This window comes from Pongo pygmaeus, chromosome 4, assembly GCF_028885625.2.
Source record: "Pongo pygmaeus isolate AG05252 chromosome 4, NHGRI_mPonPyg2-v2.0_pri, whole genome shotgun sequence".
NCBI lineage: Eukaryota > Metazoa > Chordata > Mammalia > Primates > Hominidae > Pongo > Pongo pygmaeus.
In genome coordinates, this window is record NC_072377.2 from 136,718,863 (window position 1) to 136,744,157 (window position 25,295).

The following is a 25,295-nucleotide window of genomic DNA, read 5'->3' on the forward strand; positions in this document are numbered from 1 at the left end:
ATGTGCTATGTTCTCTGGGAGACAAAGAGAAACTATTTACCCTACTTTCCAGAAAAGGACACTGACACTTAGAGGGGACACAAGTGTTGAAACCAGGTCTGAAATCCAAGACCCAAGATGCTTTTTTGCTACTAAAGCATTCATTATCCAGACTCTGCCTGCATGGAGGTGATGCACAGGAAATGATGAACCTGGTAAAAGTTCCCAGTCTTAAAAATACTCCAAGTAAGGCTCTTTAAGGCTTCTGGCAGGGACATTTTATTTTTTGGTAAAGCCACAATAGATAGAAATGCCATAAAAACAAACATGTAAACAAGGTATCAGAACTTTGGTTCACTGAAACATCTCACACCTAAAACACCTGAGGTACAAAGGCACCTTGCTAGGCGCTAGACAGCTAACCCTGGCTGCAGCCACTTTGTTCCTAGCCTTGGGGCCAGGGATGGCACAGGCTGAATGGAAGGGCTGGGACTTCAGTCACACAGGACTCGCCCTAGTATGGTCTCCCTCTGCTCCAGACAAACATTCATTTCTCCAAAAACCAGCCTGATAGAAACTGGAATATACAAAGGTGTCTGTCACGTTGACATGAGCTGCAGGACCAGGAAGGGGAAGGACAGAAAAGGATGTCAGTCAACTTCTGTTGATCCACAAGGTCTCAAGAACTCCTGTCCTCGTTCATGGAACCACTTATTGGAGACTGTGAAAAGAAAGCAAGCATGTTACAATCCTATTGGTCAGTTTAGTAGCCTGAATGAATGACTCCTTCATGATGATCCCTGCACTGTGCCCTGGAATCAGACACAAATAAGACAAGACATGATCTCAGGCCTCAATTTGCTGAAGAATTGGTAAGGAAGACACATGTAAACAGATAATTGTATGAAATTCTGCCAGTGGGACAAGATACATGTGTGCAGGTTGCTATGGGAATAGCACCCAAGGGCATCTAAGCATGCCCTTTCATGCCCATGACCTTTGATACCCTTTGGCTCTATTCCCATGGCAACCCGCACACGTTTCTTGCTCTTAGAGGGAAGAGGAAATCCTAGGGCTAGAATATAAAGCTACATAGAAGTTATCCTGGGAAGAAGATGGACATACCCAGATGGTTCTCTCACCAAGAGGGTCCCAGGAGAGACAACAGATGAGAAAGTAATCAAGTCAGTAGCCACCCTGATGTGTGTTGGGGACTCAAGAGGCCTAATATTACTGGGAGGTGGCAGGTAGAAACTGAGAGGTAGGGTGTGAGGATGAGGAAGCCTGTCAGCATTGCAGAGGGCTTGGACGTTAACCTCAGGAGCCGTGGGCCAGCAGATCCAGTCTGTATGCCATGGGCACAAGAGCAACAGAGCTGCTGCCAGCACTATCACCCCATGCCATATCTTCAAACACACAGGAACCATGATTCTGTTCCTCACAGACTCTCTCATAATGAATAAAAATTTTATTTCAATGCACTACTGAAGTCACAGAGCTTTTAAAATATAAAGTAATACATGTACTTCATTGAAAAAAATAAAATTGTCACAAGGCTTATAATGATAAACAGCAATCTCCTAAGCCTCTCCTTCCCATCCCTAATCCCCACTCCCAAGGAACATTAAACTCCTCTAGCTGTTTCTTCTGATATTTAACCTCATTTTTCTAGATAAGATGCTTACAGTTCTATTCCTTGACTTTCAACTTTGGAATTCTTTTATTCTACTCCTAAAACACAAACTCATCCCCTCCCATCTTTCCAGTATAGGTAAATCACAAGTCTTAGTTAAAGTAATACTCAGTGTGTACATAATTATATCATGTAAGTGTTAACACCTCAGCCATCTAGTAGATTATACTTACATTTCCTTTCTTGTACAACTTTTTTTTCCCCTGAATTCAGCAACTGCCTTGTTTTCTTTTTCATTTGCTTAATTATCTGCAAACCTATCACTATTTATCTTCAAAACTCTCCAAGGGGGCTACACACTCATCTGCTTACAAACACTTCCTGTCATATCCTGGTTTGAGCCTCTCCGAGGCTCACCACAACTGCTCCCAGGATAAGGCTCAAGCTTAAGCCTCTGCAGTTTGGTCCCAGCCTCCAGCCTCATCTTCTGGCCCCTGTGCCACAGGCCTCCCTTTCTTCAAGTGACAAGGGAGCCAGCCCCCACACCCATATGCTGGTTTTAGCCTGTGCCTCCATCCATATGGGCCTTGTTTGCCTGAGACACTCTTTCCCCTCACTGCTTCCAGCTCTCCACTCTGCTCCCTCAGAAGCCTTGCCAGAGGGTCCTGGACCTATGGTGCTTATGCAGCTGTTCGTCCTCAGGCCTTCTTCAGCTCCCTGTGTATCTCTGAGTGTTTCCAACCAGCTGCCTTGGCATTTACCAGCTGCATGGACATTACATGGCTGGATGGTAGTAACAGCAGAAAAAAACCTAAGAAGGGAGACAGTCTCAGCAAATTTGGCAGCAGTTGCCTCCCAGCTCACAATCTAAGGCCAATAAGCAAAGCCCAAGCTGAGGCCACCAACACCAGCACTACCCCTTAAGACACTCACCCCACTTGCAGCCCACAAGCACAGGGCAGGCAGCATGTCTTGTTCGGTAGTCACCTTCCCCGCTCCGCAAGAGGTTGTACCAGAACACAGCTGTACCCTGGGAAAGAGATGGCCTTTCAGAACACATTCTTAAGAGACTGTGCTCAGGGACCTGACCGCAAGCATCACAGAAGCTCTGCCCTTAGCAGAAACACCCTCATTTTCCCATGGACGGGGGATAGGGCTCTGGGACTCCAGCAATAGAGACATTTCCCAGAAAGCACCTACCTTTCTGGGGTAGAAGTCTGGGAACTCACCCATCCCTGAAGGGACTTCCCTCCCTGTCCTTTGTTCACAGGGAGAAGCTGGGGCTACCAGGTCAGACCCCAGGTGGGCTAAGGCACATCACAGTGACAATCAGGCAGGCCAAGTATTGGTACTGGGGGACATGGACAAAGTAAAGTCTGAATCTTGCTTCAACCTCTGACCCACAAGAATCAGAACTTACCTTCTTAGGCCAAATTGCAGCCCCCAGATCAGGGAAGACGGTGGCACCACCAGCTTCTACATCACTCATCTGGAAATATAAGACATAGAGCTTGACCCTCCTACCCAAGGCTCTCAGAGCAACTGAGCCACAAAGGACATGACAAGGTATACAGATTGCCCTCCTCTCAGCATGAGTGACACTACTTGGTGTCTGCTCCATGGCCAGCCCTTTAGCCAAGAAAGGCTCTTCCCATGCCTACTTAACCAGTGTGATTCATTAGAACAGTCTCCATGTCATGAGTGTTCAAGAGTTGAGGCCCACAGGAGACCCACATCCGGGCAGTCCTTGGATGAAAATAATCTGAGTCTGTACTCAGAAAATGCCTGTTCTGACCCCCACCCTTTGAATCTCCATCTAGCCTTGGCCTTGCCTAAGCCACTGTACTCAGCAAAGTGCCCTGACCAGGAGCTCCCTACTGTTTCCAACACCATGTGCAGTCCTCACTGCAGCTCTGTTTCTCTGGCTCTAGTAGTTTGCTGCTCTAGTCAGACCTTCACCTTCCCAGAGTAGCCACGCTTCCTGGGGCCAACTGAGTGGAAAGGTGGGGCACTGTGTCTCTAGAGGCCCTGCTTTCTCCCATGGTAAGGCCTTAAACTACATTGAACACAAGTTCCACACTAGCAAGGCTGCACTCGTGCCCACAGAGCATGCCTTGACTCATGGCCAAAGCACTACTTCTTTCCCATCTGGCTTACTTTTTTTGTCCATAATGTAATAAAAATTGGAGCTAAAAAATATTTCCACAGGACACATACCAGACTCACTGAAGGGTACTTGACAGACATATGGTAAATGAATAAGACAAAAAGCTCTGATGGCTTGTCACAGCCCTGTGGATCAAACTCAGATTCTTTTCTAGAACCCCAAGGCCCTGTCAGTCTCACTAGCCTCTCTCCAGACACACCAGCCTTTTTCTACTTTTCCAACATCCCAAGCTCCTTTTCTCTTACAGGACTACATACACTCTCTCTTCTGCCAGAAACCATGTTCTACCAGCTAATTTCCACTCAACTTTTAAGTCTCAACTGATATGTTACTTCCAAAGAGAGGCCTCCACTGAACCCCAAGCCTGGGGTTCACAGCACCTGTCTCCATAACTACATAATAATCTCTCTGATGTTTAGGCTGGGCGCAGTGGCTCACACCTGTAATGCCAGCACTTTGGGAGGCCAAGGCGGGTGGATCGCTTGAGACCAGTCTGGCCAAGATGGTGAAACCTCATCTCTACTAAAAATACAAAAATTAGCTGGGCATGGTGGTGCACGCCTATAATCCCAGCTACTTGGGAGGCTGAGGCAGGAGAATCGCTTGAACCTGGGAGGCAGAGTTTGCAGTAAGCTGAGATAGCGCCACTGCACTCCACCTGGGCAACAGAGGGAGACTCTGTCTCAAAAGAAAAAAAAAAAAAGAAGAAGAAGAAGAAGAAGAATCTCTCTGATGTTTAAAATAAGTCTCTCATATTGGACCTCAAGCACAAGAGAGACCACGTATGTTCTGCTCACCAGCATGTACACAGCACAATCCCCAGCATGTAATAACCACACAATAAAAGCGTAAAAGGAAAAAATGGACACAGGCTTCTGTCTCTAAGTTACTTTACTGTCTCTATGCCTCTTTAGAGCTGGCTGTCAGCAGAGGGGAGAGGAAACTGCTCCTCATGTGAAAGGTAAACCCTACAACCTATGGATGGAACAGAGGCAAGAGGTGGGAATCAGGCCATTAAGCCTTGGAGAACACAAAGGCGGCTCTCATCGAGAGAGAGCTAAGGCTATCTCCTCACTCTGATGCCAAGGAGGGAACCCTCCAGGGCACCAATCCCAAAAGTTCAGACTAGCACTGGGCCCATCAAAAGGAACCAGAATGGCCGGGCGCAGTGGCTCACGCCTGTAATCCCAGCACTTTGGAAGGCCGAGGCAGGCGGATCACCTGAGGTCGGGAGTTTGAGACCAGCCTGGCCAACAAGGTGAAACCCTATCTCTACTAAAAATACAAAAATTAGCCAGGCGTGGTGGCTAGCGCCTATAATCCCAGCTGCCTGGGAGGCTGAGGTATGAGAATCGCTCAAACCTGGGAGGCTGAGGTTGCAGTGAGCCGAGATCCCACCACTGCACTCCAGTCTGGGTGACAGAGCAAGACTCCATCTCAAAAAAAAAAAAAAAGAAGAAGAAGAAGCCAGAATATGCTACAACATGGATAAACCTTGAGGACATTATGCACCAGCCACACAAAAAGACAAGTATTAATACTTTGATTCCATTTATTTAAGTAACCAAAATCACAGAGACAGAAAGCAGAATGGTGGCTGCCAGGAGCTGCAGGAGGGGAATCTGGAATTACTGCTTAATGGGTAGAGTTTCAGTTTTAGATGATGAAAATAGATGGAAACGAATGATGGTGATGCTTGCACACTATGAATGTATTTAATACCACTGAATCATACATTTAAAAAATGGTTAAGATGGTGAGTTTTATGTTATGTCTATTTTATCACAATTTTAAACACTGGGGAAAAAAAATAGGAGCCAGGAATGTTAAAGTCCTGCTGGTGGCAGTGGGGAAAATGAATAGAAACAGACGTCAACTCTCCCTACTGCAGCCAAGAAGGGTGCTAAGAGCCAGAAGGACCTGACCATTACTTAACAGCAGATGATATCAGCCCTGATGAGGGTGGGATATAAGGCAGCCCTCTGGACCCAGGGTCCCCTTAGGGCCCATCAGCACATATCATACTCACGTAGTTTAAGAAAGTGGCCACACGATTCCCCGTCCCTAAATGCTTGAAAGTATCTCGCTCATCATTCTACAAAATTAAGTGAGAATGAACAGGTGGGCCTGGACCCAGTACTTACGTAGTTAAGAAACGTCGCTAACCTATTCCCCTCTGTTTTGAGGCCGCTGTCAAAAGGTCGCTGCAACAGACAACAACTTTCACCCAAGTTTACAACAGGCTTCATCCACCACCCACAAGACTAGGACCAAAAGGGTCAGGGGAAGGTAATAAGTGTGTGTTCCATAAATCAGCCTGGAATATGTGCCAAGGCTGCAAAGTAAATTCTGGCTAGGGCATGGGGTAGGCGGGGAAGAGGAAAAGGGACAAGAACAGTTTTCACAAAGACCTAGTGAGGCTCTTTGCTTTAGAATCAGGGCAAAGGGTGACAGAGTTAGGGCAGGGGACGAACTCCCCACATCTACAGGGGAGACAGCCAGGCTCCACTGCGTTCTGCAGGACCCTTGGTTCCAGATTTGGGATTCACCAGTAACGAAGAGTTTCCCCTGGTGATGCAGAGGTGGAGGGAGGACAAGGGGTGGGGGTACTGATGTGGAGGCTGAAATGCTCCTAGAAGCTCCACCCTTCTCAAATCAGCTAGAGCAGGGCCCTTTGAAAGCACCCGTGATTTAGGCCTTACCCTAGAGAAGTCGAAGTGCGGTTCATATTGTCCTCCCACTCCATAATTTGCAACCTGTGGGAAATAACAGCATTAGACCTTGTAAGTAGCATGAACAGCTCTGTAGCAGCCCATCACTCTAGGGATACCATCTTCCCAGGCCTGAAAACAACCAGAACTCCCAAGAGCAGCCTCTCTAAGGTGGAAGACAACCATGCCCTGCCAGCACAGGCAGAGCAAACATCACAAACAAGTCTACAGTTCTGTCCAAGAGTAAGGCTGCAGCACAAATGTGGTTTCCCAAACAAAACAAGATGGGTGAAATGCATATGATCACTGAGGAAAAGCTCCAGCCCTTCATGGACACTCAGACAGCAGCAAAGGGAGCACTGCTTGAGGCGGGCCCTGGCCTGGACCCAGTTTGTTTGGGACATATTAAGAAAGTAATCCAGAGGAAAGTGAGTAACAAATTTAAGATAAGGATTTTCTTTTTTAAACTAGTTTTGGAGGTACTCAGCACCTGGCACTGTTCCTACCACCTCTGCTATTCCTGGTGAGACTGAGTGGGGCAAACTCCCACAGTGGTCTACTGCATGGAGTGAAACAGCACAACATGGGTGGCCAGCTGCCGGGCAGTCAAGAATTACCATGCTACATCAGCATCCCCAGTGTGACCCTGGACCTGAAGTAACATCTGAGCAACTACCAGGTGTCATAAATTGGATTAGAAATTGTAAATGCCTTTGTGGACAGCTTATCAGAACAATGGAAAGTCCTAAATCACAATTATCGTCTCAGCTTCAGTAGACAGAACGAGAGACAAGGTTAAAGATGAAGCACAGAATCTGATATGGAAGCTGATGGATCAAGCAGCACCACCAATGTCCATCTGGGAACAGTCAGCTATTGTGTCTCACTGAAAACATAAAAACCTCTGGGGCTAGGCCATAAGTTCTCAGAAAGTTGGTATTTTTTGTATATTCTTTTCTGCAATCCCAACAGTCAGGTGAGAGATGCTACAAAACTAGCAATAACAGAGACCTATAGAAACGTGGGACAGAAGCCAGGCGTGTTGGCTCATGCCTGTAAACCCAGCACTTTGGGAGGCTGAAGTGAGAGGATTGCTTGAGCTCAGAAGTTTGAGACCAGCCTGGGCAACATAGCAAGACCCCGTCCATCTCTACTAATAAAAAAATTGGCTGGGCACAGTGGCGTGCACTTGTAGTCCCAGCTACTCAGGAAGCTGAGGCAGGAGGATTGCTCGAGCCCAGGAGTTCAAGGTTGCATTGAGCTATGACTGCGCCACTGCACTCCAGCCTGGGCAACAGATGAGACCCTGTTTCACATACACACAAAAAAAGAAATGCAAGAAAGAAAGGGACAGTGGACTTTATAGAGAGGAAATCCTCTTATTAGAGCACAAAATGTCAGCAGTATCATTTTCAATGTCTATAAAAATAAAAATTTTGATACAAAGCATGGATGAAAACATGTTGTCATCCATTGCTTCAGCCTTTAAGATTCCTGCACCAAAAATACCTGGAAATCCTGTCAACAGCACAAGGAAGCCTGGTTCAGCAGGTGGCCCTAAGGCTGGAGATGCATCTAAGGAGAGAAGTGCCAGAGCAGCTGAGAAAGCATATCTTTTTTTGTAGTCAAGAGCTTGAAGAAAATTTTTTTCTCTCTCCTTTTTTTGGGGGGGCGGTGGGTAGAGACAGAGTCTCACTATGTTGCCCAGACTGGTCTCAAACTCCTGGCTTCGAGCAATCCTCCTGCCTTGGCCTCCCCAAGTACTGAGTTACAGATGTAAGCCACCACACCTGGCCTGGAAGAAAATTTTAAACACAACTGTGACTGCTGTGCCGGTACACTCAGGAAAATTCAATTAGTGCTTGTTGCTGGAGCTGCAGAGTATGACTGCATTTTCCAATACTTCCACTTGTTAAATGGATTGCTTAAATTTACAGATCCCAGGCAGTGAAAGAAGTTGCATTGCGAGAGCTGGTTCATCTTTTAGGTTTGGAGAATTATATTTGATCATGGTTCTGAAGCTACCGTACCTACACTCTTTAATACAGTTCCCAAATAAGTACAAAATGCATGCGACCATCTAGATTTGCAGCAGTGAGATTACCTATCCAGGCATACTCAAGTCCCCAGGCTCACGCCTTTAATAACAAGCAACTGTACATCAAAACTGATTCATGTGAGGAGGTATTCACTTAAATCTTTAGACTTACTATTGTAAGAGTGGAGTCAGTTATTTGAAAGATGTGGGTATTTACGATGCTAAGGACAGAGTAAAGGCAAAATTCAAAAGGTCAGAAATCACTTTTCAGGTGAGGCTGAGACATCATGCAGCCAAAGTCTTCAATCTTAGAGAATCCCAGAGGTGTAGCATCTCTTCCTCTCTATCAGATAAGCCCTCATCCAATTCACCAGAAAGCCTCAATTACCTTTTTCCTTCAAATGATCTACAGCAAACATGTCAGCTACAGCTGAAAGAATGTCAACAGATAGAAGAACCAGCTCCTTTCCAGAGGCCTGCAGCATTTCCTAAAGGACCTGGTGTGAGGGCTGTTGCTGGTGCCTAGGCATGTAACATACCACAAGCATTTCATATGGAGTAAGCACTTAGGGATACATGCTGAAATCCAGGTTCCTGTTCCCCAGACCATGAAGGATCAAAGCCTTCAACACCACTAACTGGCAAAGGAAATGTCAAGACAGTTCCTAGGAGAAGAATGCAAACAAAAATGGCATCTCAACCACTTGGCAGCTGTGGTCTGAATTTCCAGAAGATCCTTAACTATAAAAGCCCCTCTACCAAGAGGTCTGGCATTCAGGCCCCAGACAATTGAGCTACAACACCATGAGAGGCCAGACAAGATAAAGTCTGAATTGTAGCAGAGAAGTCAGTCCATAGGCAAGAAGCTGCTATCTTCCACGGGTGAGTGGAAGACAGGGATACAGTGAGTGCAGCTGCACAGCTAGCCAGGAAAGCAACAGAGCCACAGGTCCTGTCTACTCAGCCTCTTGGTCCAGGGTATGAAATCAGCCAAGCAGACTGTGGTCTTTGATCAGGACCATGAAAGTCCTGAAGACTGGCTCTGACACAGAGGAAGCAGTGGCAGATGTCTTTAAAAACAAAAACAAAAACAAAAACCTGCTCCAAGAAGATATAAGTCAAGACAATGCCAACAGGGACTCATCTAGCACATCAAGAGTGCCTATCACTCTTGAAATGGTGGTGCTCTTACACATACTCAGCAAGTGGGAGATGATGCAGAAGTCCTCCATGGATGTGCTTATCTGCAGAATTTATTTAAAAATTACAAAACACTAAGTTGAGCTGAACTGAAAAAAAAAATTAAAATTTCACAGTACTATTTGCAAGGTAATCAGTATGTTTTTTAAAACTCTGGTAGACTTCACGCCAATCCATAAAGATGACCTTCAAAACTGATTTTCCAATTGCTGATGCAGCTACACAGAAAAAACAACAACAAAAAGTAGGCTGATTTGCTTAGGCATGTCCAGGCAAAAGTTCAAAAAATCTTTTCCAAATGATCTTCAGTCAATATTCTAATGAGATCTATGGTAGATCAGACCCAAATGCCAATCCTAAAGGTAAAGGCTGAAGTATACAGAAACTTTGGCCAAACAGAGAGACCCAGAGGCCTCTAGAAAGATGCCAGTGAAACTTCTCTGACGGTGTCTCAGATCAGCAATTTTACAACAGAATACAGACGTTCCAATATTTATAAGGGAACATAGCCAGTGCTGATTTGAACTCAATACCCAAGAGGACACTTTACTAAGCTTTACCCAAGAGGATACTTTAATAAGGAGCTTTACCCAAAACCTTTCAGCAGGATGCTGCCACGTTTCTTCAAAATCACCTCTGAATAAAGGCAGGAAGCCAGGGTCCCAGTGGGAGTACTTGAACAAGAACATTCCACCTGCACCAGCTTAACCAGTCCAGGCCTCTCACTTCCACCTACATATCACAATGTAAGGTCCCGCAGACCCACCCCGCCTTTCTTTCTTTGTTCTGACTGAAAATCAGACTCCCTTGACAGCTCTGTGACCCAGCCAGCTGCAGGTTTTTCCCTTCAGGCTGGAACAAAAGCTGGAGTCTTCAACATTCCCAGGCACTGATGAAGGTGTTTAGGTTGTTGCCCAAAACACTGGAAGAAACTAGCCCCAGCCCTGAGCCAAATTCCCTAAACCCTAAAGGGGTCAAAAAAACTCTGACCCCTTCACTGTGGAAATACTTAGGTAAAACAACTCTTGTCTCTTGCTGTCCATTTTGAGGATTGCTGCAGCCCACTCTGCAAGTTCCCTAATAAATGCCGTGGACTGAAGACCCAGGGGTTTAGTGCCGCTTTCTTTGGATTCTCAACCGACCCCATCTTGGCAGTCCCTCATGGGAACTCCCCTGCTGCTGCTTTTGGAGCAACTTCAGTTGTGGTTCAGCAGGAGAAAACACACAGAATACTTTGACCTTCAAATGTATTTGATTATGACACAGAACCATGGCCTCTGAAGCCATTTTTAGCTCTCTTAGAGATGTCCCTGAGACCATTCAGGATTTCAGCTTCTGTTGTCAAGAAGACATGAACGAACCTACCATAACTACCGCTGATCCCTAGCTTGCAGCACACTTGGGCACACAGCAGATGCTCAATAGATATTTGTTGAACACTAATTGTTGAAAGCCAGCAGGCATGATTAATTCTGGTTTCCTAAAATGAGATCACGCTATATTCATAGCATCAGGCAGTAGTCATACAGTTGGGCCTCTTTTGGCCCAGTTCTGTACACCCTGTGAGACAATCTAGCCACAAATACCCACTTCCCAACTCCTACAGTCCCAGGGACTATCCGTACCTGTAACAATTCTGCAGTCTTTACTGTTAACCCTGTGATGTGCTGCATCCGACGATTTACTCGGGCCACAACAGGGTCATCGTCTTCCTCTAGCCAGGAGCTGGGCAAAAAGAAAAGGGCAGAGAAAAGAAGATGGAAGGGCAGGCTTCCATGAGGTCCTGAACTCTGTCCCCAGAGTCAGGGCCAGCATGAACAGGCAGTACAGGGTGCCCGCTGCAAGGGGGTGAGGAGGTGCCAGCAGGCAGGAAAAGGCAAGCCACCCATCCCTAGGGTAGGCACTGAGAAGTCCTGAAGTTGGGGCTTGATCAGCTACAAACCCCTGCTCTTTGCTTACCTTTTGGAAACCCGGTAGCTGGCAACAGTGAGGACTCCTGTCTTGGGATCACGAACGGTGGCTCGTGCAAGCTAGAAGGAAGGAGGAGAGGGAAGACTTGATTTGTTTGTTTGTTTTGCCTTGAGTATTTTCCCAGAGAGCACTGGGACCAGATTTGCTACCATGCTAGTGGAGGAAGCTTTGCAGCCAATGGCTCTAGCCAAGGCCCCAAGATCCTGCAGGCCAGTTGAGGGCAAGAGTCTGAGGCCTCCACATTCCCAATCTGCAATCAGTTCCTGGCTATCGCCCTGCTTGGTCACTGCTCATCCCTTCTCCTCCCCAGGTCTGCGTTGCCTGCAGAATTATGCCTGCCTTGTCTATCCATGCATCTGCCTGGCTAGCCCCTTTCCTTGCCAGGCCCACATACCACCCCTGCCTGAGCACAGCCTGCCTGAGCTTAGCTACTCCCACCATATTCAGGCTGTGCCACCATGCCTGAGCCTCCGCCTTATGTACTTCTCTCAACTGGGTCAAGTTTCACCATCCTTCCGAACCTCAGTGGGCTCCTCTGCCAAGAAACCCATCCAAACACTCTCCTGCTGCACCACCTCACACTGGGTTCCCACAGCCTCAAGAAGCAAAGACAGATGGCACAGTTTTCGCTCCCTTGGGATCCTTACAAGTCAGATGATAAAACCAGGAAAAGATTCTGTAAGTTAAAATAAGTGAACCACGGCCTGGAAGCCACCCACTCACACATGTATACACTACACACGCACTCCCCGCATTTACTTCATCTCCCCCAGCCTCCACAGTCAGGCTTAGTGAAACCCCAAGGGGGACTCGCTGCCCAGAGCCAGCCAACATGGCAAAGGTCCATGTGCTTCAGCTGTGGACTGTCCTCATGACCTCACATGGTGGGGGCCACAGGCCCAGGTACTCCCACCCCAACACACTTCCCCTTGATTTCAATAAATATCGATGAGTGCCTACTTTGTGCGTGGCACCACGCTAGGTTAACTGAGACATGCCGCCTGCACTCTTACAACTCAGTCAAGTGGGGAAAGCAGAAAACCAGTCAGGTAACTGCAGCACAGCATGGGTGAACTTACCATCCTGTGGAAGCTCAGGGTATAGTGTCAAGAATAGCTTCCTAGGGGAGGAGACCACCTAGCTGAGGCCTGAAGGGTTAACATGAGTTATCCAAGTAGAGGAACATTACAGGAACAGGGAAAGAGCAGCAATCCAGAGGCCTGGGAATGAAAATGGGTGTTGCAGTAGGTGTGGATTAAAGGTTATGGGAAGTAGTAAGAGAGAATAGGCTGAAGAGAGAAGCAGGGGCTAGGAACTAGATGCAACCTTGTGGCCCACAAGAAATGGGGAAGGCTTTATGCAGGGGAGGGACACTCAAAATGTGAATGTAAAATGGATCACTGTGAATACCTCATGGAGAGTTGACTAATGAGGGGCCAGAGTGGGGACTGGGAGGCTAGTGAGGCCACGGCAGAGGTCAGGGCAAGAGATGATGGTGGCCCGGGCCAGGTGGTAGCAGAAGGGATGGAGAGGAGTAGATAGACCAGAAGGCTAGTAAGGGGGTGAGATGGACCAACCTGGACACTGTGCTGCTATAGCATGATCTGGTAAGATGGCCAGTGCAAGCAGGACAGACGGCTCCCAAGCTCCTACTCATGGCCCTTCCTGAGCTTCAGCTCATGTCAGTCCCTCCCTGAAAACTGCAGCCACAGCCAGACCCCATCCAAACATCTGTGCCTCAGCATTGGCCTAACACCCACAAAGAGGCTCTGAGCAGCTGTGTTCTGCCCCAGGGGAAACACAGGGCTATTCTGAAAGCAGGCCAGAGACCCTACAGACAGCTGCCAGGCATTTCCCACAGGCCAAGTTAAGCTCATTGGCTCTACTTCAAAGCCAGACTAGCATCTGTCCCTCACAGTCTCCGGAAAGGAGGGGTTAGCTTATCTTTGAATAGAAGCCATGTTAAGAGCCAAACATGTTTGCCAACCTTGTTTGGGTCTTCACACAGCTTCTATTCAAATATATCTTTTCCCAACACTACCCCTTGGCCAGCAACACACATGCGCACACATATGCACACATGCACAGAGAAATGTTTTCAGTGTCTAGAACTGAAGAACAGGTAAGAAATCTCTCAGGAAATCCTGGCACAACCAACAAAGTAGTTTTCTTTCCTGGAGGACTCTGGAGCTGAGTAGAAAGGGGAGTCCTAGTCCCCATTCTCCATACATCTGGCTAGCCCCCTCCCTCAGCCACATCGATGATGCCAACCACTGACTCAAAGCCCTAGATGTCCTAGTACCTCAAGCCAAAGTTGATCCAAGATGAGGTACAGGGGCCAGGATAGGAACTTATTTCAGCTCTCTCCATGAGTGTCAGGCCTCCTGGTCACCTCGGCCACTACAATTCTATTAGGAGCAGAGCAATAGAGAATCCAGCTAAATCCTCCCTCCCAATCATCAGTGATGGGATATGGCAGCAAATAGGTCTCTTTGAAAGATGTCAAATGGGGAGCAAATCTTTTATGAACTAGAAACAGAAGAATAATTTTAAAATATGGCATATATACAAAACCAATAGCCAACTGCATTCTTAGCAGTAAAATACCATAGGAATTTCCAGGAAATTCAGGAATGAAACAAGGATGCCTATTCTATGTAATTATGCTCTAGAAGTTCTGGGCAATTCAATAAGATTATAAAAACAAAGGAACTACAAGTATCAGGAGAAAATAAAATTTTCCTTATTTCCAGGTGTTAATGCTATCCAGGCAACCAAAGAGAATCAGCTAAAAACCAAAAAAGGAATAAGTAAATTCAACAACTAGCTGCAATCTGTATGAGTTTGCTTTTTCATAGGTAAAACAGAGACAGTGACACCGTTATGAGCAGCTGTTCATAACTGTGACATAACAGTTAATATATACGTTAAGCACTTAGAAGTTCCTGCCACAGTTAAGAACTCAGTAAACATTAGCTCTTACTATGAAATGTATTTGTAAAATCAACAGTTTGGCATATAATAGTAAACTAATAAAATAATTTACCCAGTTAAAAATAATAATGAAGAAATAAAGTAAACTAACAGTAACAAAGAAACTACCTAGGAATAAACTTAAGAAATGTGCAAGGCTTATATGAAGAAAACTTAAAAAGATATAAATAAATGGAGAGACCTGTCACACCCTTGGATGAGAAGACCCAATATTATAAAGATCTACATTCTCCTCTAAGTCATTTGCCTCATTTACAGTCCTAATCAGGAGCTCCACAGGACCCAGCTTCATAGCATCCTATGGAATATTTCCAAAAAACTCACCCATGAAACAGTCTCCCAACCAGGTGAACTGACACACCAGTGTAGACCTGCCCTGTTCCCAGCGTGACCTTCTATGATAGCACTTGGCTGTCCACATTGGTTACCCTGTTCTTCTTCCCCACTGGACCATGAACTCACAAGGTCAGGCTGAGTCTGAAGCATCTCTGTATCCCCACAGTAGGCCCATGCTAGATATGGATAAACGGTTTGCTAGATTGGCAAACCAACCATCCATAGTGCTAGGGATGAGAAAAAGGACCTGCCCCCTTCAGTGCCCCGAGAAGGACCTGCAGTGACACCTACTTTAGGTTTTGCGATCTCCTTGATCCTCTCGATTTCCTCATCAGACATGACATCGTAGTACCTGACGATATGCGGGCTGTCCCACTCATCCTCCTCTTTGAAGGGGGCAATGAGCAGCTGTGGGGCCCTGTTGCCATGGTGGTACCTACAGAAAAGCCTCTTCTGTCTCCGGGGTGTCTGGAAAGCACAGAGTAACAGGCCCTGAGCTGAGTGAGTCCTAATCCTCGGTCCCAGTCTGGCTGTCAGCAGACACTGGACTCACCTCATGGCCAGCAGCTGCTCCCTCCCACCACACCACAGAAGAAAACAAAAGTCCCAGCAGGTGGGCATGCACAGTGGCTCACGCCTGTAATCCGAGAACTCTGGGGGGCCAAAGGATAGCTTGAGACCAGGAGTTTGGGACCAGCCTAGATGACATAGACCTGTCTCTAAAAAAATTAGCCAGGCATGATGGTGCACACCTGTATTCCCAGCTACTCAGGAGACTGAGGCAGGAGGATTGCTCAAGGCTGGGAGGTCAAAGCTGCAGTGAGCTATGATTATACCACTGCACTCCAGCCTGGGCGACAGGGTAAGACGAAAGAAAGAAAAGAAAAGAAAGGAAAGAGAGGAAACAGGAAAAAGAGAAGAAAAAGGAAGAAAGGGAGGGGAGGAGAGGGGAGGAGAGGGGAGTAGAAGGGGGAGGGGAGGGGGAAGGAAGGAGAGGGGAGGGGGGAGGGGAGGGGAGGGGAGGGGAGGGGGGAGGGAAGGAGAGGGGAGAGGAGGGGAGGAGGGGGGGAGGGGAGGGGGAGGGGAGGAGGGGGGAAGAGCGGGGGAGGGGAGGGGAGAGAGGAGAGCCCCTTCAGCTTAACTGGCATGAAATGACACCCCACAAATCATGCAATTTTTCTTCTCTCCCAAGATCACCTCACATCCTCAAGTCCCATGGCAGAGAGTAATTCCTGACCCTTTTCGTGAAGACTTGTGTAGGTCTGAAGGGCTGGGACAGGGGAGAAACCTTTCTTGGTGGAGGAGCCAGTGGAAGCCATGCAGACAGGGGCATGGAAAAGGCTGACAGCCTGTTACACCTGGGCCTCCTCAGGAAGCACTAGGATCCCAGGGCTCTCAAAGGCTCGATATCAAGCTCTAGTACATGCTGGTGTCTTTACCACAGAGACTTACTCTCTACTTATACCATGACTTCTTTTGGGGCCTGAGGTATGTCCACCCATTGTTTTCTTCCCAACAGTGAGTGAAGCAAAAAGTGGGACATGTTGGGGTAAGGAGGCAAGCTCAGTGGTAACTTAGAGGAGCAACACTCTACCTGGGGCATGAGGGGAGACAGTCTCCTTTCCTACACCTCAGAGAATATCCACATGTCAGCCTCAGAAGATGCCATGAAAAACTGGGGGATATACTGAGAAAAGTACCTACAGAATGAAGAACACCTTCCCCAAACCTGCCTGCCCAGAGCCAGAGTCCAGGTCCACAGCTTTGGCACCCTGGCCCCCTCACACATCTCACCAGTTTGACACCCTCCCCACGACAGAGGCTCTCATAAACATCCCTCTCAGGCAAGTAGTCCACAGGCCTCTCATAGATGCCTTCTGGGGTTGCTAGTTCAGCTTCTGTCTGATTTGATAACGTTTTTTCTCTCTCTTCCTCCAATAACTGCTCAAAGTACCGCAGATTCCCTCCAGCTCGTTCATGGCTTGGGTCTAGAAGAAGCAAGGAATGAGAAGGAAAAGGAAACCACAAACATCTGTTAAGTCATTTAGAGAAATTATTCTGTAAGGGTTTCTCTCCCAGCAGCTCACCTGCATGCTGCATTCTACCTTCCACAGCATCTAACCAGAGTATGTTGGTCGTAACTGGAAAACCAACAGAGGCCAGGCACGGTGGCAATCCCAGCACTTTGGGAGGCCGAGGCAGGTGGACCACCTGAGGTCAGGAGTTCGAGACCAGCCTGATCAACATGGTAAAACCTCATCTCTCTAAAGAAAATACAACATGGGGGCATGTGCCTCTGTAATCCCAGCCACTTGGGAGGCTGAGGCAGGAGAATCTCATGAACCCAGGAGGCGGAGGTTACAGTGAGCTGAGATCGTGCCACTGCTCTCCGGGCTGGATGAGTGAGACTCTGCCTCAAAAAAAAAAAAAAAAAAAAAAAAAAAAAAAAGAGGTAGATGAGTTTTAAAGGCACAGTGCTTTTGGCCTTCTTCAGTCCAACAGCAAAAGGCACACAAAGTATCAATGCCATATGAAGTCCTACTATTAGACCTCAGGCCTCTAATAGCACCGCTACTGTTTGTCACTGTAGCAATCCTGAAGTACAACCTGACTCCTGAACTGCTCCTGATGCAGTAAAGGTTCCACCCTGTGTAGTCCTGCATGGTGACAGATACACCATAACAGAGTCCTTATTAAAAAGGCCCACAAGTGCCACAGGCCTGAGTGTATCTATCACCAACTGGGCAAAGCTAAGGCCAGGATTGAGGTGGGTAAAGAGCTAGTAAGAAGCTGGACTGGTCCTAAAGTCAGTAAGGCATTAGTCACTGGTCAAGTGACAGGGTAAACTGACTCAGTCCCAGGAGAGGGGTCAGGCAGATGCCAGCACAGTGCACTTCCTCTGCCACTCTCCATTCCCATCTTACCTTCCCCTAGAATCTCCTTACCAAGGGAGAGCAGGCGGCGGGTGAGCTCCAGGGCACGGTGCAGATCACCCAACTGGAAGACAGCATAGCTGAGGTAGTCCAGCACCTGGGACTTGGTTGTGGTGGCCTCCTCCCCGGCATCAAGCTGCTTTAGCACCTGCTCCATCCACAACACCGTATGATAATAGTCCCCTTCATTGTAGGCCGAGCGGCCCATCCCAAAGCAGTCATCCACACTCAGCATTGCCTGGTACTTGGTTCCTACAGCAGGGGAAGTAAATTGTCAGGCTCCAAAGAGCCTCTGGATTAGGGAAAGAGATTCCCGCTTCAAGGAAAGCCTGAGCCACTAGATAGGGGGCATCACCAAGCAGAACTCCATCAGACATTTAGACTGCATATCCTAAAGGGCCACTGACACAGTGAGCACAGACAGATGGCCCGGCCCTGCCCTGGACTGGGGTTCACAGCCACCTCTTAGTCTCAGATTCCCCATCTCCCAAGTGGGAAGGGGCCTTTTTAGGGGGAGCCCCAGAAACCCACCAGGAAGCATTGTTGAGGACAGTGGGAAGGTCCTGAGGACCACAGAGAAGAAGCTGTCTGGTGGGCAGTTTGCCATATGAGTCTAGAGGATGGAAAAATCAGCTGAATATAAAAAACATAAATGTAGGTGGCAACCAAGCCATGGGTGAGGAAAATAGCTTGCAGGAACTCTAAGGAAAGAATGGAGAAGATGGCTAAGGCCAGAGCTCCAGGGAGCACCTACCCAGAAAGAACAGACAATGAATAACCCTGAGAATGAACTAAAGATAGGAGAAACAGAGGGAGCGGGAGTGGTGTGAGAGACACCAAGGGAGGCTGAGAGCCAAGGTTGCAGTGCCAGCTTTGGCTGTTAAGTGGCGGGGACCTTGCTGAGTATCAGTTCAGTGGGTCTTATGACCAAAGGTCATCTGCTGTAGAGGGAGTGCTGGAAAGTGACCATGAAGATAGTTTCAAGCCAATATAAAGAAGCAGCTATAGGGAGATGCAGGATTTAGGGTGGGCTCAAGATGGGAAAGACTATGTGTGTGGTTCCTCAGAGAATAATGAGAAAACAGATACCATGGAGGGGAAGTAGGGGCTGTGACTCTCCCTGGAAAGCAAGGAAGACTCCCCACAGCCCCATTAACAGCAACCTGGGCATGGCTGACACAAAAGAACTCAGAGAAGGCTCTTTCTGCCTGGAATGAAACCGCTACACAGCAGGCTAAATGCTTCAGAGACCAGGGTCTGCTCACCCCAGTGGCTCAGGAACCAATAACGAGGAATAGGAAGTTGAGGAGAGTAAACACAAGATGAAGTCCATAGGTAGGCCAGGGATTGGGGGGCTCCTGGAGCCCCTTTTCCCTCTCCACAGGTCTCCTCTGGCTCTGCAGGCCCAGGAACCTGCATTGCTGGGGCAGAGTAACATAGCTGACTGAGCTGGGGCTCTGGAGCTGAACTAAACTAGGTTTGTGTTGGCCTCACGAGGGCGCCAACCAGCTGTGTGACTATAGACAAGTTACCGTATCTCTCTAAGTCTCAGTCCCCTTATCTCTAAATAAAGATAATATCATCAATTTTAAAGAGCTTGTGCCAAGAATTCAACGAGATGACATATGAAGATGTCTCCTATGATCCCCATGATGCTAATGACCAGTAGCTATTATCAACATGTCTCCCAGATGCCAAGAATGCTAAGAATGGCTTCCTGGCACTCAGCATCCTCGCCAGAGCCAACTCGAATGTCTACTCCCTGGAGAGCATTTGGGAGAGTGACAGCTGAGCTGAGTGCTGATAGGCAATCAGACATGGAGTAGCCTAGCTGACATGGGTAAAGGTATTCCTATAGAGGGGGTGAGACAAAAGAGCTGAGTGATAGGGAACGCTGAGTACAATGGGCAAGGAAGCCAGGAAAACGGAGTCACGCAGGACCCCAAAGACCACACACAGGAGGAGTTTGGGTTTAGCTTTGGAAATTAAGCACAGTAATCAGGAACTCATGTGAACAAATGTGTGCTTAAGACCACATGGAGGATGGTCTTAAGCAGTAAGCTGGAGGTAGGAGACAAGTCAGAATGGTATTTAGATAATCAAATTGAGAAAAAAGTAGCTGTGAGGCTGGAGTCAGGGGATAAGCACGGAAGACATGAGAGAAGGAGGCAGAATCCATAGGCCTTAGGCTTCTGGCTTAGGCAGCCAGAGGATGGAGGTCATTTTTGCTGAGATAGAAGGATGAGGGGGAAGGTAAAGTGTTCACAAGGAGATGAGGATTTCAGTTCAGGACACATGAAGTTCGAGAAGTCCATGGAACATTCAAGTACAGATGTCCCAAAGGCATCTGTCTACACTGGCTAGAAGCTCAGGAGACAAGCCTTGGCAGGAAACACAGATCTGGATGTCATCCACCTCAGTTGATGGAAATGGCTGGGCTCACCTGGGAAAGGTGCTCAGGGAGAAGATGAGGTAAGGATGGAGTCCTAGGGAGTAATTCCCTTCTGCCCCATATCCCTATTCAGGACACTCATGGGTTTGCTGAGTGAACGTGAGAGGTCAACACCAGGGTGTGGTTCCCTCCTCCAAGCAACCAATCTCAAGGCTACAGAGTGACAGATCTTGCAGGTGCCCTGAACTGCCCTCCCTCTAATGGAGTCTAAAGGGGGCAGCTGGGGCTCTGGAGCTGGAATAAGCTGAGTCTGCATAGGCCTCACACAGTGAATCGCTGGGTTTACTGGTCTCCAGTAGCCCTCAAAACATCTTCTTATTAAACACTAACACTGGGAAGTCAGTGGGAGAGGGGCCACTTGAGAGAAAATGACCAGAGAGGCTAAAAAAGAAGCAGATATCAGTATCCCAGAATTCAAAGGAGGAGAGAACATCACAAAGAATGAGGCAATCCATCTGTCAAATACTGCTGGGAAGTAAAAGAACATTATGTGTGAACCTTGTTCGCTGTGTTTACCAGCCAAGTGGCCACTGATGACCTTGCAAGAACAGCATCAGTGAACAGTGGGGAAAAAGGCCAGATACTGTGAGTTCAGGAGTATATGGGAACCAGGAAAATGGACAGAGTGTAGATGACTCTATTCAGTAGCCTAACCAGGAGGGGAGAAGAGATGGATCAGCAGCAAAGACTCAAAAGACTCTCAGATACTGAGGGAGGCAAGTGTAAGATGAGCAAGAATACAGCCTATATGGGAGCTCAAGGGTAGAACCCAGAGAGGTGGAGACAGAATGTATAGCAGTAGAGACTGTAACTAAGTGGACTCAGGACAGGGGGACAGTAAGCCCAGATCAGCCTTAGATGTAAAGACATTGGAGGGTGGGAGACAAGAAGCAGGTCTGAATGCAGATCTGTGTGGTGCTCTGGGGACAGAGGCGGGGGGGGCTCCTGAGCAGCAACTTTGGCTTTCTCTGAGACGCAAGAGAGGGCCTTGGCTAATACATGTAGGGAGGTGGCAGGGCAGGGGCTGAGGGAGAAACCTGTCATGGGAGAGGGAGTCCAGCACAAACCGGTGAGCCAACAGGTGCACCAGAGGTGTACCCGAGGTTAGAGGCCACAAGTCGGCAGTGGCTCCAACCTGTCCCGCCACTAAAGAGACACATGCAGGACAGGCAACTCCTGGAGTGGTGAGTTACCTGGAAGTTCCCCTCTGGAAATTGTGCCTGGGTCCAGCCTGTATGTGTCCTGAAGTCTCATCAGGGCTTTGGCAGCTCCTATCTCGTCCTCATCAGTGGGGAAGAACTGCCGCTGCACAGAGAGGTTGGCGATAAAACCTTCCAAATGAGAGTCAGAACAAGAGATTACCCTTGATCCAGGGGCAGAATTCCACTTGGGACCAGAAAGGCAGCCACAAAGAGGGTCTCTGGCTAGTGAAATTTCCCCACCCCCTCCCTCAAAGGCTGTTGCCCCCTTCCACCAGGAAGTTGTCCCTGATGACTCCAGTCTATGGGGACTTTTCCTTTCTTACTCCTCACTGTACCTACTGCCCGTGTTGCTCTTTGGAACTAAGTAGAAACAGCCCCCCATATTGGTTAATATTTAGTAGTCTAGAAGTCTTGGCTCCAAAGCATTCAGTCAGAGCTGGTGGAGACAGAAGAAACAGAGGATAAAGAGGGTAACTGAGAAGAGCACGGGAGAGGACTCAGGGAAGAACTGTCAACCACTCAGTGGAAAATGAATCCCATGGAAAACCTTGATCCAGGGTAATTGAGCTAGTCAGGTAAACACAGACTTCCAGCACACATTTCAAGTTGAGGAGTAGTCCAAGGGACGATGGCAGTTAACTAACGAAGCCGAGCTGGCCACTCATTACTGACCACTGGCACTTATCATCCAGAAAGGTGATGATGAAAGTCCTGGAGGTCATCCCCCTCCCCCTAGGTTGACAGCTGAAGGACCACCTAGACAGGCCAAGGACCAAGGTGGGGCCGCACCAACCCAGCAAGGTCCGTCCCCTGAGAGACCACGGTGGGCCTGTTCTCCTCTGTACTCCCACCACTCAGATGTGCAATGAGTTCAGAGCATGGGCTCTCCAGTTATGGTGCTCAAGACCACAGCCTGAAGCCTGGGAGAGCTTTTGACCACAGAAGTACTCCAAGGAGGCTTTTCTGGGACTCCAAGCCCTAGCTGTAAAGTAAGATGTGTACCTCCTACAATCCCAGGTGGGAGCCAAGCCTTCCCAGGCTGACTTAGGGCCTTCAATTCTGCTTCTAAGATGAGAAGTGAGAGGGGAACAACAAGGCCATTCCTTCCCCAACCTCTTCGCAAGAGCAGCTGTATCCACTGCCACCTATGACTTCAGACCTAAACATCCACTTCAGCCATAACTGGGGACAGGAACCAAGAAGCTGTAACCCTGCCTTGTCTTCATAGCTACATGGTCAGGGACTCTAAAGAGTTTAGAATCTGGTGGGGTGGGGGTAGGGGAACATGCTGCCAGGAAAAGCCACACTGTCAGCATGCCCCACTCATTTCAGGGGCAAGAGCTCAAAGTCAGAGATGAACACAACCAATTATTCTCTGGGCCTGCCCTATCTCCTTCCAGGTAATCATAAGGTTTTCCAAAGGAACCAGATGATGGCGGGAGTGTAGGGTGTGGAGAACAAGATTGGAGAGAGGAGGTCATCTGGGTAGGCTTAGTCTCCCGCCGTGCAGGCAGAACAGCCTGTCCCGAGCTGCAGGCCCAGGCGGAGAGGCGGGAGTCTGGGAAAGGCAGCCGTGGTTTCTGGAGGCAGTGAGCTCACTGGGCACAGCTCCAGCCTGGCTGAGCTCACCAATCCCTCTCCAGAGGCCACCCTGCCCCCAAGCCCAACCCAGTCTGGCCACATGGGCTAAAATGTCTTAGCCAGAGAGACAGCTAGTCTGAAGTTAATCAGCACTCACAGCTCAGGGAAAAGAGGCAGTGAAGAGCTGGGTACAGTGGCACTTTGCCTATAGTCCCAGCTACTCAGGAGGCTGAGGCAGGAGGATCACATGAGGCCAGGAGTTCAAGGCTGCAGTGTGCTACAATCGCATCTGTGAATAGCCACTGCACTCCAGTCTAGGCTAATATAGTGAGACCCTGTCCCTTTAAGAAAAAAAAAAAAAAAAAAAAAAAAAGGCAGTGGGCATGGTGGCTCACGCCTGTAATCCCAGCACTTTGGGAGGTGGAGATGGGTGGATCACGAGGTCAAGAGATCAAGAACATCCTAGCCAACATGGTGAAACCCTGTCTCTACTAAAAATACCAAAAAAAAAATTAGCTGGGCATGGTGGCACGTGCCTATAGTCCCAGCTACTCAGGAGGCTGAGGCAGGAGAATTGCTTGAACCCGGAGGCGGAGGTTGCAGTGAGCCGAGATCACGCCACTACACTCCAGCCTGGTGACAGAGTGAGACTCTGTCTCAAAAAAAAAAAAAAAAAAAAAAAGTCAGTGAATCCAGGGGACTAAACCCAGGGCTAGGAGTTAGGAGAGCCCACCTCCAGGCCCACCCTACCATCTCTTCCTATTGACAGAAAAGTATTAGGGCATAAAAAGTATTATCACAATAAAAGCACCAAGTATAGTTTAAAGCTTTTAAAAAGTTCACACTCTGATCTGTAAATATCACGTCTAGGAATTTACCCTAGAAAAGTAATCAGAAGTATACACCAAGAAATACGTAAAAAGGTGCTGATAATTCAGAAAAAAATCCCATATCCAATGACTTGATCCATTTGACAGTGTTATCAGTATGACAGATTATCACCATCTGACAGGTAATCACCATCCAGCCATTAAAATCATGTTGCAGAAGAACATTGAATGGCATATAAAGAAGCTGGGAAATTCACAGAAAGAATTTTTTCTTCTGTCACAAATCTACCAACAGATATGCTTTGTTTGTAAAAGATATGAATAGGAATGAATTTAGATCAGAACTATGCTCCCCAACTTGTCCTGGTCCCACCATCCAGCCCACTTGACACTTGTAAATTCATTTGTTCCTCCAAGCAACTGAGTTTGCATGCCCTGGTATGTATGTATAGTTCCATTTTTTAAATGTATATGCATAGGTAGAAAAACTATGATTTTAATAATGCTCACCACTGGGCAATTGGATTAAGAATTATAATTCTCTTGTTTTTGTGTTTTCCGACTTTTCTATAAACATGTATCACTAAGTATAATTGGAAAAATGTCATTAGCAAAAAATAAGAAAAGACAGACACTAAAAAAAAGACGCTAAAAAAAGAACTGACCATCATTACATGTTAAAAACCAAGGCCAGCCAACTTCCAGGTCCCCACAGAGAAGGGAGAGAGCCATGAAACCAGCAGGGTCCTGTTTCCACAATGCACTTGCCCACCAACACCCAGACCCAAGACAGGCTCAGACACAACAACCCAGGCATGAGCACACAAACATATGGGCTCACTCAAGCACCTGCTCGCCGTCCCTCACCTGCAGCTGAGTCCTGCAGGACAAGGTCCTCCAGCGCCGGCCAGTCTGTGTTTAGCCGCTTCACCAGTTTGTAGGCATTCACAGGGTGTGCCAGGTAGCCCTCAGCATCAGCAGCTGACTTGCTAGTCAAGGCTTCCATTTTGTTGGCCCAGCTGTGGAACCAGAGGAAAAGGAAGACTAATGCATCCACCCACATAGGTCTTGACCTGTGATAATTTCCCTAGTGAGAATTCCCTGGTGCCAGGTTCTGGGGCCCTTTTCATCAACAGGCAATGAAAATGAATACAGTAACTCCCCACAGATACTTCTAGCCCCTTAATCTAGATAACAGCTGGGACCCCCAATGTAAGGGAAAAGGTCTTAAATAGAAAATAAACAGTGACTCCTTAGCCCATGTACTT

The 25,295-nt window shown here is 47.8% G+C and overlaps 1 protein-coding gene across 12 annotated transcripts in view; it reads right to left on the reverse strand.

Moving 5' to 3' along the window:
• Window positions 1-234: 234 nt before the first annotated feature.
• P4HA2 (prolyl 4-hydroxylase subunit alpha 2) overlaps window positions 235-25,295 on the reverse strand; it is a 35,561-nt gene continuing 10,500 nt past the window's right edge. For 6 of the 12 annotated variants that reach the window (XM_054488386.2, XM_054488385.2, XM_063665487.1 and 3 more), the window contains 12 exons: window positions 24,895-25,046; window positions 21,608-21,745; window positions 17,975-18,214; window positions 16,824-17,017; window positions 15,321-15,497; window positions 11,688-11,758; window positions 11,354-11,453; window positions 6,482-6,535; window positions 5,924-5,983; window positions 3,033-3,101; window positions 2,546-2,642; window positions 235-700 (listed from right to left, as the gene is read on the reverse strand). In XM_054488386.2, coding sequence (XP_054344361.1) covers window positions 630-700; window positions 2,546-2,642; window positions 3,033-3,101; window positions 5,924-5,983; window positions 6,482-6,535; window positions 11,354-11,453; window positions 11,688-11,758; window positions 15,321-15,497; window positions 16,824-17,017; window positions 17,975-18,214; window positions 21,608-21,745; window positions 24,895-25,046 — 1,423 coding nt within the window. In that variant the 3' untranslated portion in view covers window positions 235-629. Of the gene's footprint in view, window positions 701-2,545; window positions 2,643-3,032; window positions 3,102-5,808; window positions 5,875-5,923; window positions 5,984-6,481; window positions 6,536-11,353; window positions 11,454-11,687; window positions 11,759-15,320; window positions 15,498-16,823; window positions 17,018-17,974; window positions 18,215-21,607; window positions 21,746-24,894; window positions 25,047-25,295 lie in introns of all 12 variants that reach the window. The other 6 variants (XM_054488383.2, XM_054488382.2, XM_054488380.2 and 3 more) reach the window with 1 other exon arrangement.